The sequence below is a fragment of the Lagenorhynchus albirostris genome, chromosome 20, assembly GCF_949774975.1.
Source record: "Lagenorhynchus albirostris chromosome 20, mLagAlb1.1, whole genome shotgun sequence".
In the NCBI taxonomy this organism is placed as follows: Eukaryota; Metazoa; Chordata; class Mammalia; order Artiodactyla; family Delphinidae; genus Lagenorhynchus; species Lagenorhynchus albirostris.
In genome coordinates this window covers 2150747-2169289 of record NC_083114.1, presented here as the reverse complement: position 1 = coordinate 2169289, position 18543 = coordinate 2150747, and the positions used below count along the sequence as shown (strand labels likewise).

Sequence of the window (18543 nt, the reverse complement as noted above, 5' to 3'; positions counted from 1 at the left end):
CAGATATGTCCCCCTTAGTTTCCAGGGGAAAACATATTAAAGAAGAATAAAACATCATTTTATTGCCCGTAGACTGGGAAAATTAAAGAGGTAGAAATGGAACTGTGGCAGCACTTTAGGAAAGCAATCTGGAAAAATCCATTACATTTAAAAATCCATATACTTAGACCAAGCAATGCCACTCCTGGGAATCTCTTCCAAGAAATAAAAGCACCAATACATAAAGGATTAATGTAATATAGCAGTGTTCATAGTGGCCAACACACACACACACACACACACACACACACACACACACACACACACACACACACACACACACACACACACACACACACACACACACACACACACACACACACACACACACACACCAGGGAGCAGTGAATGTCCAACAACAGAGAATGTGAATATATGCTGGTGCATCCACACCATGGAATGTTATGTAACCATTAAAAAGGGTTAACCAGCTTTGCTCCAGTTAACTTAAAGGAATTCCATCAGTCAATACCTGAGAAAAGCAAAATTCAGGAAAGTGGGTCATATGATCCCACGTTTGTCAAACTGACATAGGAAGGATGTTTTCCACATACATGTTTATAAGCAACGGTCTATATATATTTGTATATGACAGTCATTGCATGGGGAAAATCTGTAATAGGTTGCTGACATGGGTCTCATGGGAGGAGAAGAAGGGAGAGGTGAAGGCAGATAAAAGGGAAACAAACAAGAAAGAGGGGAGGAAAGTGGGGGCCCCAATAGCATAGCACCATTTATACTTTCCTGAAATCTACATACGTGAACACACAACTGAACTTCAACATAGTTTAAAATAGACACACTACCAATATCCCTCTCACTCTCTAAAATTGTAAACAGATCGAGCAAGAGACTATGAGTATCTCTGCCAAGACTGGATGTCCCTTGTATTTTCAAGTTTGTCTACACTAATATGCCGTAGCTTTTGTTACAAGTAAAGGTAATATTAGAGGGGGCTTCCCTGGTGGCACAGTGGTTAAGAATCCACCTTCCAATGCAGGGGACACAGGTTCGAGCCCTGGTCTGGGAAGATCCCACATGCCATGGAGCCACGAAGCCTGTGCACCACCACTACTGAGCCCTCATGCCACAACTATTGAAGCCCACACGCCTAGAGCCCGTGCTCCACAACAAAGAGAAGCCCCTGCTTGCCGCAACTAGAGAAAGCCCACACGCAGCAACAATGACCCAACGCAGCCAAAAATAAATAAATAAATGTATTTTTTTAAAAAAAGGAAGTTTGAAGATAATATTAGAAACAAGAAAATCAGGGGAGGTTCCCTAATACCCACCAACACCCTGTCGTGGCCTGTGTAGCTGTACCAAATCCCGTCTGGCCTCAGCCCCTCTCCCTGCTTTACCTCCTGCGTGTTCCCCGACAGCTCCCAAACCTCTCTCCCGTCCAGGTGCTAAACAAAGGCTTGTTGAATGAAGACCTGCTGTGTGCCCCCTCCACTCTCCCGCCTCCGCCTCCGTCATCCCCTGCCCACTCCCTGCACCAGCCGCCCTGGCTTAGTCACCGTAGCTGGACCTGCACGCGGGGAACCCTTCCTCACGTGCACCCGACTCACTTTCCTGATTCACCTGAAACACCGCAGCCTCACCTGACTCCAGATTCGAGGAGCTGCTTCTCGTGCTATCTAGTTCTGCTCTCAACAGATCGCCCGGCTTGTGGAAGCCCCAGCCGGCGCAGGACAGGTAAATCGAGAGACAAGATGTATTCATTCAACAAATTGAGGCTTTACTGTGTATCAGGCCCTTTTCTAGGCCTGGAGGCTAGAGCAATAAATCTCTACGTCCCAGTGGGGAACACAAATGGGGAACACGGGCGAGAAGGAGGTGAGGGGCCACACGGACGGAAGAGGGCTCCCGGCCGAGGGAACAGCAGAGGCAAAGGCCTTGATGGGAGACATGGGAGACATCCAGGAGGGACTGGAGAACCCCGGAGAGCCTTCCTGGAGGGGGCGTCTGAGCTGGGCCTTTGAGAGAGAACAGAGTCATGCCAGGCAGGATTAGGACAGCAGTGTGAAGGGGCGGGTGGGCTTGGGAAATGACTGGTCCATGGCACATCTGGAGCTGGTTTGTGGTGGGTAACGATGAGAAACAGGGACCTCCCTGGGGGTCCAGTTGTTAAGAGTCCACAATCCCAATGCAGAGGGCATGGGTTTGATCCCTGGTCAGGGAACTAAGATCCCGCATGCCCCACGGCACAGTCAATAAAATAAAACAGAATAGAATAAAATAAAATATAAAATAAACAAAGCAGGAATGCATCAGGATCCAGGTCTCCTGACTCAGGGTCTGGGGCTGCCGCAGCCTCTGAGGGAACCCAGAGAACAAAACCACTACCCACGTCCCCAAATTAACTTCCACCGATTTTCAAATCACCATCTGTCCAACCAGTTGCCAGGAAGCTGTGGTTCCTGAGGGCTGCTCCTCGTGGCTTCAGAGGTGAGGCAACTGGTCCTCCTCCAGTGACACCAGCCCCAGAGGATGTCCCTGGGCTGTAGAATGCAGCTTATGACCTGCCAGGAGGAGGTTACGACCGTCCTATTACACTCACCAAATGGATAAAAAGACTGACACCACCAAGTACTGGTGAGAATGCAAAGCAACAAACGCATACTCAGCTGGTGAGTGCGACTGGTCCAACCACCCTGGAGTCCACTTTAGTCAGTGCTGAGATGTGCCCTGCGGCCCAGCGACTCCACTGCTGGGTGTGAACCAAACAGAAACGTATGCACATGGTCACCAAAGTCCACATACACCAGACACGGCCTGGGTGCTTATCAAGAGCAGAACGGAGAGGTAACTCGAGGTTTCTTCACATCATAGGACCTTGAGTAGCAGCCAGAAGGAGCGGATGCCCGCAGACAACAAACTGAATGTTTCTCTCATGCCCGTAATGCCCAGGAAGGAAGCCAGACAGAAACCAGACAGAACTCAGTCCACAACCGAGATAGTATTACTCTCTTGGGGTCAGTGACTAGATGGGGCACGAGAGGGTCTCTAAGTGAATCCAGCTCACCCCAGCTGGTCAAGCCATGACCCGGGAGAGGCCCCAGACATTCATTCCAGTCGGACTGTGCCGGATCCTCCAGCCCCACCTGAGCCTTTCCTGATGCGCCCCGCCGGAACTCCTGACCCACAGAAGCCTCAACAATTGACAAAAACAAGCAAACAAAAAGGGGTCTTGTTTGAAGTCACTACGTTTTTCAAGAGAGCAATTGATTATCGAAACAATTTTCATCCTTGAGGGGCTGCTGAAGACAGGGACCAAATCTTTCTTGTATTCAAAGTGATGTTAAGAACATTTAATAATATTTAATACAAACAATACTGTATGTTAATATACAAATAAATAATTTTAATCATTCTTTTTTATTCTCTAAGTAAACTAAACAACATATAACATTAAAGCCTCTTACCAACGCATGTAAGGTGCAGCATGCATTACTTATTTAATTACTTTGATAATTCCTGAATAATTTAATATTTTGAAATTGTTGGGTGATTATTTCTCTGATGTGGCTGTCACTAGTTAGATGAGGGCTCGGTCTGAAACATGATTTAACAGTAGGGAACTACGGCAAACGCTTCTTGAGACTTCTCCATGAAATTTGAAGTCGTAAGGTGTTTCAGCATTCTTAATTTCAGAATAATTTCAGTATTCTTAATAAGTAGTGAATGTCTCTTGATATTAACTATGCTGTTCTTGGCTCTGAATCTTTGTTAATCCTTGTAATAATCTCAGAGATTTTAAAATATAGTCAACATCTTTATCATCAAGTATATATAAAATAAGTCATTAGTGTGTCTAATTAGTTGGCATAATTTTGTTAGTTTTTGTTCATCTTCAATCCACGAGGCTAAAACATCATGTGGATGAGTTTCCATTTAATAAATGAAAAGATTTAAAAGTTTACTCTAATTTTCACTTTTGTCATTAGATAATAAGTTCATTATCATAGAATTAAACAATCTAAAATTCTCTCTTGGAATTGATACTTTGTTTTATTTCTGATAGTATGCCATATCTCTTTATTTCTCTTTCTTCCACTCACTTTTCAGAGTTTCCCTTACTTAGTTTTCTTTTTAAATAAATATTTAATTTATTTATTTTTGGCTGTGTTGGGTCTCTGTTGCTGCACGCGGGCTTTCTCTAGCTGCGGCAAGTGGGGGCTACTCTTTGTTGTGGTGCACGGGCTTCTCATTGCGGTGGCTTCTCTTGTTGTGAAGCACGGGCTCTAGGCACGAGGGCTTCAGTAGTTGTGTCTTGCGGGCTCTAGAGTGCAGGCTCAGTAGCTGTGGTGCATGGGCTTAGTTGCTCCACGGCATGTGGGATCTTCCTGGACCAGGGCTCGAACCCGTGCCCCCTGCATTGGCATTCAGATTCTTAACCACTGACTGCACCACCAGGGAAGCCCCCCTTACTTAGTTTTATGTGTTCAGTCACTTTTTATCATTGGCTCAATTAATCCAGCAGTTCTCAAACTTTTGTCTCAAGAGACGAACCCCCTGACATGTTTACTGTATTAAAAATTAAAACTAAAATGTTAAAAATATGTTTATTCTTAGTTTATTTAGAAACACAACAATAAGCCCATTATAAATGAACATGAATAACATATTATTATGAAAAATAGCTATATTTTCAAAAACAGATTTAGTGAGAAAATGATTCTGCATCATCAGTGCCAATATTGACACAATAAGAAAGGCAATTCATATCTCTGTGTTTTTATGAAAAGAGTTGTGAACTCACCAGAACCTCTGAAAGTGTCTCAGAAGATTTCAGGATACCACACTTTGAGGACCAGTGAAATGATCTACAAGCTTCAACAATATCTCGTAAAGACATTGCCTTTTCTATTATAACACATAATAGATAATGTATAATATCATTTATTAAATCCAAACTCCTAAAATTTTTCATTTATTTATTATTTATCTAGCCACTCCCATTTTACAATTTTTATTAAACTCTATAGAGCAGGATTGATAGAATTTTTAAACTGCTTTGTCATCCTAGGGTAACAGGCTGCCTATCAAGTTTTAAGTCTTCATCCAAGTTCCATTATTTCAATCCCAGCTTTCAGATATTTTATTTCATTCTTCTTACTGTTTATTTGACATGTGCTAGTAAATATAAAATCTATGAAGGAAAGACTTAAAGCAAGTTAACAGATTTGCAAATTTGTTTCTGTATTTGGCTATTTGGCTGAAATGCTAGACTTTCTCCATAGCATAACACCGAGCACTGTCTGTACAAAATCCATTAAAATTTTCACATAAATATTTATGATTGAAACCATTTTTCTTGCGCACTGACCATCAAATTTAATGTATGATTTTAGATGTTGTTCTACTAGCTCCACATAACCCGCAAGGCCCACTAAACGATCTTCCAAGTGTTCAGTTTTGCAGTTTAAGTACATACAGTACAGTCAACCCTCTATATCCGCGAATGCACAGTTGGTTGAATCCGAGAACGCGGAATCCGTGGATGCGAGATCCGTGGATACGGAGTGCCCGCTGAACTACCCATTTTATGTAATGACTTGAGCATCTGCGGATGGGTCCTGGAACCAATCCGCCATGGATACGGAGGGACAACTGTATTACTTGTTTGTGGGGCCTACAGCCAGATGGGGAAAATTGGTGAGCACTCTGGGAACTAGTGACTGCACGGCGCTAGAAGCCTGGCGGGCCTTGCAGATCCGGGTGGAGAATGCCTTGGGGGCCCGCAGAGCCAGGGGAAGGCCACGTGGTGGGGGTGTGCAGTGGAGGAGTGCTTCTTCCACAGTGAGCACCTCCGCGAATAAAAGGCTCACTGTTTGGACCTTCACCCACCAACGTCGTGGACCCAGCAACTGACTTGGAGCTAGATGAGACAGAAAACTCCCTCGGGAGCTCACGACCAAGGAGTGTGGTGTGGTTGGGGAGGATGGCGAGCCAGCCTCTGCAGACCAGTCCCACCACCTCCAGAGGGTGATGGGGCTGCTCGGAGGGAAGTGGGCTCCCCACCTCCCAAAGGAAGTGCAGGGTCATAGCCTCAGAGCGTAGGCCCGCCAGAGAGACTGACCAGGGTGAGGGTGATGTGGACCCCCAGCGGAGATGGAGTCACAGCTACAGGTGGGGTCTGCCCCTGGCCTGAACCCTCGGGTCCCCACTCCCAGACTATTAAGGAAGAGGAGATGATGGAGGATGGCCGGTTCATTGTGCAGAGAGAAAAATGATGGGGCTGGAAATGGTTGGGGCCCTTGTTTGCTGGTTGTCTGAGACTCCTTTGTAGGAGTTTTCTGGAGGATTGTGGCCCTCTGGACTGGTTACCGCCCCCCGCAACGCTTTCCCCATCCCCTATCCAGCCTCCTCCAGGGGAGGAAGGGCCTGGTCTTGGGGTGGTGGGACCCCACTCACATCACCCCCTTGGGCCTTAAGTTACTGAGTGATGAGGCCTGGTTTCCCAGCGCAGCCCTCTTGGGTGCAGTCAGTGTGATGGGCGAGGCATGGGGTGTGGGTGGGGCCGGAGGGGAGCTAACCCTGACTGGAGACAGTGGGCAGGTGGATTGTGAGGGGAGGGGACCAGCAGAGGACCAGTTCTCAGCGCCAGGGAACCAAACTCGGGCTGGGTTGGGAACGGTGAGATGAGCATGCAGACAGAAGGGAGACGCAGTAGGTCCCCTACATTCGAAAGGGGTTCTGTTCCAAGAGCACGTTTGTTAAGTCCAATTTGTTCGTAAGTCCAACAAAGTTAGCCTAGGTACCTGACTAACACAATCGGCTATATGGTACTGTACTGTAATAGGTTTATAATACTTTGTGCACCAGTATATTGTGTCTGCTGAAATAAATATAGGTTCTAGGGATCCAAAGAAATCATAAAGACCACACATAATATTGATCTCAGTTTTAACAAATGTGGTCACAGTGAAGTAATTGGATTAAAAAGATGATGTCTGATTTTTATCTGTCAATCAATATCTGTAATATCTAAAGTACATTCCTATTCAAAATTCTTCAGAGTGAAAATGGGTCTGATGAACCCAGAGGCAGGACAGGAATAAAGACGCAGACGTAGGGAATGGACTTGAGGACAAGGGGAGGAGGAAGGGTAAGCTGGGACGAAGTGAGAGAGTAACATGGACATATATACACTACCAAATGTAAAATAGGTAGCTAGTGGGAAGCAGCCGCATAGCACAGGGAGATCAGCTCCGTGCTTTGTGACCTCCTAGAGGGGTGGGATAGGGAGAGTGGGAGGGAGACACAAGAGGGAGGGAATATGGGGATATATGTATGCATGTAGCTGATTCCCGTTGTTATACAGCAGAAACTGACACAGCATCGTAAAGCCATTATATTCCAGTAAAGATGTTAAAAAAAAAATTCTTCAGAGTGAAATTATTTTATGGCTTTAAATATAATTTTTAAAGAAATAGTTTATTCTAAGTTCTGCACTAGTACCAAAGAAATGAACACTTCTATCTTTTACTAGTACTGTACTCTATACAGTACTGCACAGTAAAGTACACAAAAGCACAACCACTTGTAGAGGATGCCTGCACGTGAAAATGTACACCAGACGTGAACTAACGTAATGTGATTGGACACACGAACACACGTTCGCATCTTTGAAAGTTGCAACTTTGAAAGTTCGTATGTAGGGGACTTACTGTAGTTGAAGACGTGAACCAAAGTAACAGTGGAGCCCGCCCACCTTCCAGCCCTGCTCCCATAAACACACACACAGAGGGCAGCTCTCACCCTGCCCAGAACTCAGAACCTCCCAGGAACACGCGCTTCCCGCAGCTTGGCCTCCAGCCCTGGGTTCCCTCAGGAAGCCTAAAACCTTGGCTACGTGGTGAGCTTGCAGGATCTGGGTTTGTTTTCTGTCTCCTCCAACCTCTCTCCAAATCTTCATCCCATCCAAGTTCAGGGATGAGGCTTAAAACCTTAATAAATAGTATCTTATTGTTTAATCTGTGTCTGGACCTGTGAGCAGCCCTGGAATCAGCCTTCTGGGAGTTCAGCCGGGGGCCCGTTCCTGGGCCCATGCCAGCAGCCTGGGACATGTGGGCAGACAGACAGACAGATGAACAGAGCACAGCGGTGCTCTGAACATGTCCAAGATAAACTGTATTTCTCTTTAAAAACAAAGCAAAGCAAAACTACTTGTCTGTGAAACTTGTCGTTGATAACGATAGAAACTTTACAGCCTGACTCATACGTTTTCCAAAGTTGTAGTCTGTGGTCGCCTAGGAGATGCGCCACCCAGACTCCCCTGGGAGGAGGGACGTGCTGTCCAGCTGGGGAAAGACTGTCAGTCCCCAGTTGTCTGCTCCTCCAGGACCTCAGCCTGAGAGCAGCCTGGCCACCTGGGGTCATGCCCTCCAGGGCAGCCCTGGCAGGTGATGGGTGAGCTGGGCTTTTTGGGCTCAACTCCAGAGCTTTCTGCTGGGGTGGCCCAGGCGTGGTCAAGCCTGCATCAGGGTTCTCCCTGTGCCAGTCACTGATGTCCTTCCTGTCCCTGTCCTTCCTGTCACTGGTGTCAATCCCTAATGAGCATCTCCATTCCAACTGCAGGTCAGCATCTGTTTCTGCAGAACCCAGCTGGGACAGCTGTTTTCTCATTTTAGTAGGTATGTGATTTACAAGAGGGAGCAAAAACCTAGGCTGCAATTACACATTGATGTTGATCTTATTCTTGTCTAAAGTTGTAGTAAATCCATCATGGCTGAAGATGTGTTATTCTTTTTAAACCACGAAGTAGATTCTGTTTAAGAAGTTGGTTTTTTTTGTTTCTTTTCTGCGGTACGGGGGCCTCTCACTGCTGTGGCCTCTCCCGTTGCGGAGCACAGGCTCCGGACGCGCAGGCTCAGCGGCCATGGCTCACGGGCCCAGCCGCTCCGCGGCACGTGGGATCTTCCCGGACCGGGGCACGAACCCGCGTCCCCTGCATCGTCAGGCGGACTCTCAACCACTGCGTCACCAGGGAAGCCCTGTTTAAGAAGTTTTTGAGGGAATTCCTTGGTGGTCCAGTGGTTAGGACTCCGCACTTTCACTGCCAAGGGCCTGGGTTCGATTCTTGGTTTGGGGAACTAAGATCCTGCAAGCTGCATGGCATGGCCAAAAATAAAAGTTTCTGAATAAAATTGTTTCAAAGTTAAAACTTTTTCATTTCCTTTATGGTCACATCAATCAAGTATTTCCTTTAGGAGTTTTAATATTTCAGATGCTTTATTTGGACAATGGACTCATGATGTTTTCTGAAATTTATCCTTGTGATGTTTGAAAATATTCTTTATTCCAACCATTAGCGTTAATAGAACAGTATAGCCATTCCTGTGAAATATATGCTTAGCGTTTTAACTTAATAATTCAAGTTTTGAGCACTGTTTGGGTCTAACAGTTATAGCAATAGCAAATATAAGCTGCTCAAATTTTTGGTTGAAATAATCAAATTGTTTTTCATTTTAGAAATGAAAATTTTATATTGATTCTTGCACAATATAGAAAGATGCTCCTGGGAATTCCCTGGCAGTCCAGTGGTTAGAACTCTATACGTTCACTGCCTGGGGCCCGGGTTCGATCCCTGGTTGGGGAACCAAGATCCCACAGGCTGTGTGGTGAGGCCAAAAGAAAAGAAAAGAAAAGAAAAGAAACATGCTCCTTGCTGTTGCCATGTTATCACAGTACCAGAAAATTCAGGCTGGGACTTCCCTGGTGGTGCAGTGGTTATGAATCCGCCTGCCAGTGCAGAGAACAGGTTTGAGCCCTGGTCTGGGAATATCCCATATGCCGCGGAGCAACTGAGCCCGCGCGCCACAACTACTGAGCCTGTGCTCTAGAGCCCGCGAGCCACAACTACTGAAGCCCGCGCACCTAGAGCCCATGCTTCGCAACAAGAGAAGCCACCGCAATGAGGAGCCCGCGCACCGCAACGAAGAGTAGCCCCCGCTCACCGCAACTAGAGAAAGCCCACGCGCAGCAATGAGGACCCAATGCAGCCAAAAATAAATAAATTTATTAAAAAAAAAAGAAAATTCCTGGCTGAAGTCTATTTTTCATATCATTCCAGAAGATTTGTGTTTATGATTCAGAAGATTTGTGGTTATATTTTCTAAAAGCTTTAAGAAATGTATCCAAATTTGTTGTCTCTTCACTTTATGTGCTTATTGCCATATTTTACTCTAAAATCGTACACGTATAAACAACAAAGCTCTGCACACTAACAGTCCCAAGAATTTCAAAGCATCAGCAGTATGATCAAAGTAGAGACAATAGAACGAAAATAGAAGCAAACAGCAATGATGCGATTTGAAGAGGATAATTGACTGGTGATTCTCCTGATCTCAGAACGCCTGCCTGCCTGGGAGATGGGGCCGTGAACACTGGTCACATTTACTTGTCACAGGAGGTCCTTTTACCGTCATAGCATCCCGTGGCATTTGGCTGATCAACTAAGTTTATGTTAGAATTTTTATTAGTAAGTGATTTCACCTCTCACTGCGGTTGCTATTACACAATTTACTAACTGAAACATTTCAATAGTTTGTCAACAGGCATGTTTACACACACACACACACACACACACACACACACACACACATATACACACACAGTTACTAGAACAAAGAACAATGAAAGTGAATCAGATTGGCAACTTTGCATGCTTTCAGAAGTAAAGTAAAAATCTCCCCTGCTTGCATTCCTGATTAAAACCTAAATTTGCCCCCCGGTCACCCTTCCTGAGTTACCCACCCAGCCCCTGCTTCTCCACCCTCCCTGCAGTACCCACAGCCTTGGACAACTCGACCTGCCCCCCTCAACTCCAGTCCCTGGCTTGAGATGATTGCTCAGTGCATCTCTCCTAAGCGGGGCTGATCAGAATCCCTTTCTGAAGAATTTGGGGTTGAGACCGCCGGCTACTGGCTCTCTGCTCTTCTGCCCTGTCCACGGAGCCCTGAGGGGAAGGAACAAAGAAGCAGACTCCTCCTCCAGTCCCAGGCTCTGCTGGGAACCCGAGAGCTACACTTGTATCTTTATCTACATTCCTCTTTTATTTTTTTGCTTTATCACATTTGATGTTGGTTATGTGCTTATCGACATAGTCCTAACTAAACACTAACTAAACATCTCCTTAGCAAAGCTCTCCCACCCCACATGCCCCCCCCACTTCTCCTCGATAGTGAGCCCTGAGGTCAGAAATCCTTCTGTGCATGCTGCATACTTTATTTTTTAAAGCAATGGTTCCTGGGGCCCCTGTTTAGCCTGTGTGTACGGGATGGGATGCAGGTCTGAATTAAGGGCTTCTAGTGGCTTCTTTAAAACATCTCCATAAGGTCCTACCGTGGGGATATGATTTTAATGATATTAAATATAAACAGCTCAAAATTGTATATTGATTATTAGCTTCAATTAACTTCAATTCCTAGTGGATGCAACCATGTGAACAGGGCTGAGTTATGAATGATGTCTCATGCACTGGCTCAGCTGACAGAGGATACACCTGTCCTTACCTGGATGGTGAGGTGACCAGCAGGAAGGTCGAAGCACTGCTCCCGGAGGGTGCTGAGGCCCACGAGGCACCTCAGCGACAGATCCTGAAACTAGCAGCTTGGGCACCTCAGGACAGCCTGGGCAGCTCGCCCTCTGCTCCATGGAGTGTTGGCTGTTGTCAGGTACTGCACGGGAAAGGCTGCCAGCCTTGGTCCAGGTGTGTTAGCCCTCCCCATTGCTTCCCTGCTGTCCAAAAATTTTATACCCATTGATTCTTCACAGAAAGTTTATAGGAAGTGAATTCTCCAGGCGACAGTTAGATAAACAGCTCTTACAAAGGTGTAGCGGTCCATCCCTAGAACTGCAGAGCTTGCATTCTGTTCACCTAAGCACCACCTGGGGACTGGACAGAGGAGGGAAGGGGGAGACCCTAGCACTGGGCCGGGGTTGGGGAAGGGTTGCCTATGGCCAGCTTTGATCTCACTTTACTTACCCAACACACACTGAAATAGTGCTTTGTAGAACCAGGCAATCTTCCAAGCTCTTTCCACATTTCAGTCCTTCAATCCTCTTAACAACCCAGTGAAGGTATGTGTTGATGTTATATCTTCACTTTACAGATGAGGAAACCGAGGCAGGGGACATGAAGTGGCTGGTCCAGGGTCCTACAGCCTGTAAGATATTTATCCCAGAGAACTACTTTTCAGTGAATTTTGGCACATTGAATCTTATATCCTATTTAAATACTCATGTTTAAAGAGAAAGGAAGATAGAGAATCTTTCAGAGGTAAGGAATCATCTCCACATGAATTTTTGTGTGTATGTGCAAACTTGCTTCATTTGCTCTTAATTTTTGAAGGCTGCAGACTTTCACAGGGCCTAACATGCACCTGGGCCAGATTTTGAAGTAGGGAGGGAATTAGGTAGGTGTGCACAGTTGGGAGCATAAACCCAAGACCCCATATTTTAAGGGTTTCAGGAAGGGGCCAGTTCCTCTCCGGAGATTTTCTCTGCTGACTGCCTCAAGGTTGGAGGTTCTCAGGGTCCCTGCCTTCAGAGGTCATTGTGCAGGGATGGGCCTGGTGTGGGAAATGTAGCTCTGGAGGTGAGGGATAACCTGAGAGCAAATACGTTAAACCAGTGAACATACAGTGCATGAACATACAGTGCATGATTTCTGACGTTCTCAAGCACGTGGTTTATAAAATGATTTCGTTAAGACACCTCTGAGGGAAAGGTGACAAATAAGTTCCTTGTCGCTTGAACGTTAATAATCGGGTGGAAAAGAAAACTCCCTTGTGTGATTTAAGGTAAGTCTGAGGTCACACCGGCAGGACACCGGAGGTGGGAATCAAGCGTTCTCACTAGAACCTTGAAAGAATGCAAAACTGAGTCTGCGAGCATTGGCAATTCTCGGGGAGGATGGTCCTGAGCTGTCATCAGCTTCTCATAGAAGCCAAGCGACCCCAAGAAGTGCAGGATCCCTGCCCTACACGACGTCGTGAGGGACCCTGAGCAGTAAACGCAGAAGGGTTGGGACTCGGCAGCGTGACCCCTGGCTTTGGAGGGCGCGGGAAAGGCCGGGCTCTGGGAGATGCTCCCTTGCCCTCACCGCAGGCCCGGGGTCCACTCTGCACAGGGATGCCCTTGTCCCTCCCGCAGCCGGTGTTGGCGACCCGCTTCCCCGAAGCCCGCCTCCTAGCGGGTCCAGCCCGCGGCGCGCAGGCTCGCGCGCTCCCTCCCGCCTCCATCAGCAGCTGGGCACTCATTTTCCCGGCGGAGGGAGCGCGCCTGCCGCGCCGAGTGCTGCGATAAAGAAGATGCGCTGACGTCGCGGAGGGCCGGCAGTCGGCGCGGAGCGGCCGACGCGCGCGTGTGGGGTTGCTGCGGGGCTGGGCGGTAGGGTATTGGGCCGGGCCGGCGAAGGGCGGCGGCCGGCGCTGAGCAGTGCCCGCGGGGAGACCGAGGCGCCGAAGGGCGGGGATGAGGGGCGCCGGGGCCTGCACCTCTCCCGGGCGCGCGCGCGGCCCCGGGGGCGCCCAGTGACGGAGGCGGCGGCGCCCCTGCCCGGCAGCGCCGAGCCCGCTTCGCCAGGGAGCCCGCTTCGTCAGGGGGCCCGCTTCTCCAGGGAGCCCGCGGCCGGCGGTGGCCGGCATGAGGAGCGGCCGGGGCCGGGCCAGGCCTCGCTGACCCCGGCCCTGCGCGGCGCCTCCCCGTTTCCGCCCGGCCTCTCGGCATGAGCGCCGGCTCGGGCCCGGGGCCTCGGCTGCCCCAGCTCGGCGGCCGGCGGGCGCGCTCGGGGCCGGCGGGCCCGCGGTGCTGATCGCCGCCCGCCCGCCCGCCCGCGCCGACCCCGGGGCGCGGCCATGGAGGTGGTGGGCGACTTCGAGTACAGCAAGCGGGACCTCGTGGGACACGGGGCCTTCGCTGTGGTCTTCCGGGGGCGGCACCGCCAGGTGAGCCCCGCCGGCCGGGCCGGGCGGCCGGCGGCGCCTGAGGCGCGGTCGCGGCGGGTGCGAGGGGGCGGCGGCGGGGCCGCGCCGGCAGCGCACGGACCCTCCCCGGTGGCCAATAATTGCAGGCCCAGCGGAAAACCGGCCGGCGGTCCGCGAGCCCGGGGCTTCCCCGACTCGGTGTCGCCTTTCCCCACGCGGGGCCCGGACGGCCCCACCGGCCTCAGTCCCCGGGGCTGGGCGGGGCGCGGGGAGACCCAAATCGACCCGTAAGCGGGCTTAGCATTTTTTTTTTTTTTTTAAAAGCTTCTGCTGTTTCGCAAACAGGTCCCCAGCAGGTTTTAGGATCTAAAGAATTTGGAAAGGCACCTCGGGAGTGGAAATAATCCTAGAAGGCTTGGGGCAAGGGGCAGGTCCAAAGGGATGGCCTGGTTGCTTAGCCGATAAAGTAATAAATACTACTGACTTTATCATGAGAGTAACTTAAAACTCAAGGGAAAAAAAATAGCGAAAACACGTTTAATCCTACCTAGCTGTCAAATCCTGTTTTCAGTTAACTATACCACCTCCGAGGTTATCCTCCATAACTTTTAAATAGTTGTAAATAAACTGTGTCCTTTTTTCACTTAATGCTTGTTACTACGTGGTCTTCATATTTATTTTTACTGGCTATCTTGTAGGACATTAGCTTGCTACACCTTTAATTTATAAAATAATTTTCCTGTTAGAGATTCGGGTTCTTTTCTATTTTTCTTCTCAGTGCTGTTACATGAATTTGCTAAAAACATCTTTATGCTTATAGATTTTTTTTTTTGCTGTTGCATTGTTTCTGTGGAATAATTTGCAGGAGTAACTGTTTTTTCTTTCCAGAAAACTGATTGGGAGGTAGCTATTAAAAGTATTAATAAAAAGAACTTGTCAAAATCGCAAATACTGCTTGGGAAGGAAATTAAAATCTTAAAGGTATGTTTCTTTATGTGATATTTCATACTAGATCAAAACTTAAATGGATACATGATGACATCCTTTGCAATTTTGGTAGTTGGCCCCAAGTTTGAGAATGTTCACCTGTTGCTCTCATTTTTTGCATGCTCAATTTTTTGAAACATTGAGTACTGGGAAGCTGTTTTTAAGAATAGATGTTTGTGGCTCTTGGCCAATGCTTAGAGGGATTAGATGAAAACTGCTTTTAGCTTCTCATCATTTCTTTCCCTTAGTTATTGCCTTATTGTTTGAGAAGAGGCAGGTCCCTCTTACACATTATTTATCTCTTCTGCTGATTCCTTTCATGTTATAGTTAATTTTTGGGGGGGGGGAGAAATGGGGGCAGTTGGAATCTTTCTTCCTTATAAATTGAACAAAGTTACTTTCCTTGGAAGTGGTCTTTTTATTTTTATTTATTTAAAGTGGTCTTTTTAGATCACTCACAAGCACTGTTATCCAAGTGGGATGCTTTGAGGGAAAAAAAGAGTTCGTGGTCAAATAAGTGTGGAAAATCCTGTTTACTAAATACTTCTTGGAGAGTGACAAAGCACTTGACTCATTAAAGAAAGTCGAAAAAAATTATACAATGAAGAGACCAATTTAGGTGTGTTTAACCCAGTGTTTCCCAAAGTAATATAAACATGGAACTTTCATCTAACATTCATCAGAACTGCTATTCTCTGGACAGCTCTTTGGTAAGAATTATAGCTTGTTGAAGTATACTTCGTGTTCTTTTAGGCAAATGGTGCTTTTTAAAAGCACTTTGGAATTTTATGCCTTTCTTGTTAGACATTGTATATTAAATCTGAAAGACTAGCAGAAAGTATGTGGTCATACTAACTCTGACCTTTATTTTGTAACTGAGAGTACTCACCTTGTTAAGAGTCTAAAAAATTAGGACAGTAAAAAAATATTTAGGCCCCAAGTAAAGTTTGATCAGGCACATTTGTTTTTATTCTTCAGTAGACTGAATTGTTCTAATCTAGTAACAGAAGTATGGTATACTAGAAGTAGTATAAATGGATATATATGTGTGTGTATACTTAATTTTATTTGTGTATTGAAATATTATAATTATTAGAATAAATACAAATATTTTGAATTCTCGATTTTCTTAACAGGAACTTCAGCATGAAAACATTGTAGCGCTCTATGATGTTCAGGTACCTTATTTTGGATTTTTAAAGAAATATTTGTATGTTAATAAAGAACTTAAATTTTTTTCTATTTCATACAAATCTAAGTGAATCTTAACAGAAATAGAAAATTGCCTTATTCTTGTTGAAAAGATATATAGCTTGAGCTGTGTGTTTATTAATTAAGAATTTGTTTACAATAGCATAGGGCAGAAGGATAAAATAAATAATGGGCTGCATGAGTAAACTTACTGACAGATAATATACTATAGGAGTAGTGTTGTCTTAGGTCAAGTCCAGATCTAGCATCTCTGTGATAAATGTAGAAAGGACTATTTTGAGCTATTAAAAATTCAGGTAGAGCTTTTTTCTTATTGCAAAAGCAACATTTGCTAATGGTGGAGATATTAGACAATACGTGGAATAAAAACAAAGAAACTCTGCATATTCATCTAGATTTGTCTGGGATTATCGCCATGGCATACAGTAGACTTGCATTGTATGTGGAGGTGGGAAGGCTGGGTTCCGAAGTTACTTTCTGTTTTTTTTCTTTTAATAAATTTATTTATTTTATTTATTTTTATTTGTGGCTGTGTTGTGTCTCCGTTGCTGTGCTCGTGTTTTCTCTAGTTGCGGTGAGCAGGGGCTACTCTTCATCATGGTGCGCGGGCTTCTCATTGCGGTGGCTTCTCTTGCGGCTCGCGGACTCTAGGTGTGTGTGCTTCAGTAGTTGTGGCTCGCGGGCTCAGTTGCTCTGCGGCATGTGGGATCTTCCCGGACAAGGGCTCAAACCCGTGTCCCCCTGCACTGGCAGGCGGATTCCTAACCACTGCGCCACCAGGGAAGTCCTCAGAAGTTACCTTCGAAGGCAGCATTTCTATATAGTCAAAATTACCCTTGGAAATCCTTTTTAAAAGGCCAACTTTGGAGAAAATTCCTGTTTTTTGGGTGGAGCACCAGAGCAAGTAGTTGGCTTATATTTGGGGGCCATATTGTGTTTTATGAATCCCTGAATACTGGAATCACACTTGGCCAGTGATATGCACCCAGTGAGAGCCCCAGGGGTCTGATACTGATGAGCACGCGTGAGGTTTGAGGGGCTATGGTGGCCAGGCGTTTGTAAGTGCAAGGAACAGAGGAGCAAAGCCGTGAGTAGAACGAAGTCCTTGCTCTTAGTGTGCTTAATTTTAGCGGACTGCTCTCTATATGTCCTTTAAAAATATATATATAGTCGTTTTTCATGTCATATCATACCACAGAGTATTTATATTTAACTAAACCCATGTTATAAGATGTTAAGGTTTTTCCCATTGTAAAAAAAAATGCTACGAGGAGAATACATACCTTCTGAAGATACCCAATTATTTCCTGTAAGTTGAGTTTCTAGAATTGGAATTACTAGGAAAAATAGCATGAACAGTTTTAAAGTTTTTGATGGCAGTGTATGATTGTTCTGCAAAAATGTTGCAGTTTAAACTCCACACACAGAATATGTGCGTGCTGTGGGTATAGTTTATTACCTATTTAAATAGGTGTAATTTACTCCTTCATTTGAGAAATTTCAAAGCAGCGTAGAAAGAAAGGGGAAAAAAGTTTAAAGTAAAACTGATCTGATGTCAGAGTCCCTATTGAAATGTCGGTTCTCCTCAGAGCTGTTTGTGTAGTTGTTTTAGTCTCTGTAGATAGAGGGCACCACGTGGTACAAGTCAGCGCCTCGTACAAAAATTGTTAAATAATATTAACTCTTAATTTCCCATCTTTTGAGAAGTGCAGAAAACCCTGTCAATTTCAGAGTAGGTCTTGCTTTCAGGGTAGAGAGTGTAGTTGGATTTTTTCTATCAGAATGAGAAATATTTAAAAGTACTGGTTTTGGCTGCAGAATGAGGTAGCATCAGGGAGGACATGTACTCAGAAACCAGAATTAAGGAACAGTTGGGAATGTCAAGGTGACTGCATGAGAATGTTTACTGTTTTGTGCATTGTGTACTCCTGGAACTAATTTGTAAAAATAAACTTAAGAACCATTAGTCGAATGAATCTAGTCTTCAGCATTTGGCTGTCAAGTAAACAGAGTTTGGATTTGCTTCCTGGATTCCGACCGTTCATCAAGGGGTACAGGGTGTTGGCACCATTCTCACTGGCCATCTCTTGTGGAGGTCCACCTCAAGTTTGTGTGCACTTTGATGAATTGAGAACTTTTGACGTTGTTTGTAGTGATCAGGTTTCAGTTTGGATGACACTTAAAAAGAAACACATTTTCCCTAATTACAAAAGTAATATATGCCCACAGTTAAAATATTCCAACATTGTCAACACAAATAAATTGGAAAAGACATGGCACTTCCCAGAGACAACCACTGTTTGTTATATTTATTTTAGAGTTTTCTAAATAGATATATGTATCTATAATCAAGTGGGAGGAGGCCGGG

General features: G+C 45.9%; 1 protein-coding gene and 1 pseudogene across 7 annotated transcripts in view; both read left to right on the top strand.

Annotated features, from left to right (window-relative positions):
* The first annotated feature begins 5927 nt into the window (after positions 1-5927).
* On the top strand, positions 5928-6278 carry LOC132511456 (pre-rRNA-processing protein TSR2 homolog; annotated as a pseudogene).
* A 7590-nt stretch (positions 6279-13868) lies between these two features.
* ULK2 (unc-51 like autophagy activating kinase 2) overlaps positions 13869-18543 on the top strand; it is a 65137-nt gene continuing 60462 nt past the window's right edge. For all 7 annotated transcript variants that reach the window (XM_060133281.1, XM_060133282.1, XM_060133280.1 and 4 more), the window contains exons 1-3: positions 13869-13997; positions 14865-14957; positions 16100-16141. In XM_060133281.1, the coding sequence (XP_059989264.1) occupies positions 13908-13997; positions 14865-14957; positions 16100-16141 (225 nt within the window). In that variant the 5' untranslated portion in view covers positions 13869-13907. The remainder of the gene's footprint in view (positions 13998-14864; positions 14958-16099; positions 16142-18543) is intronic.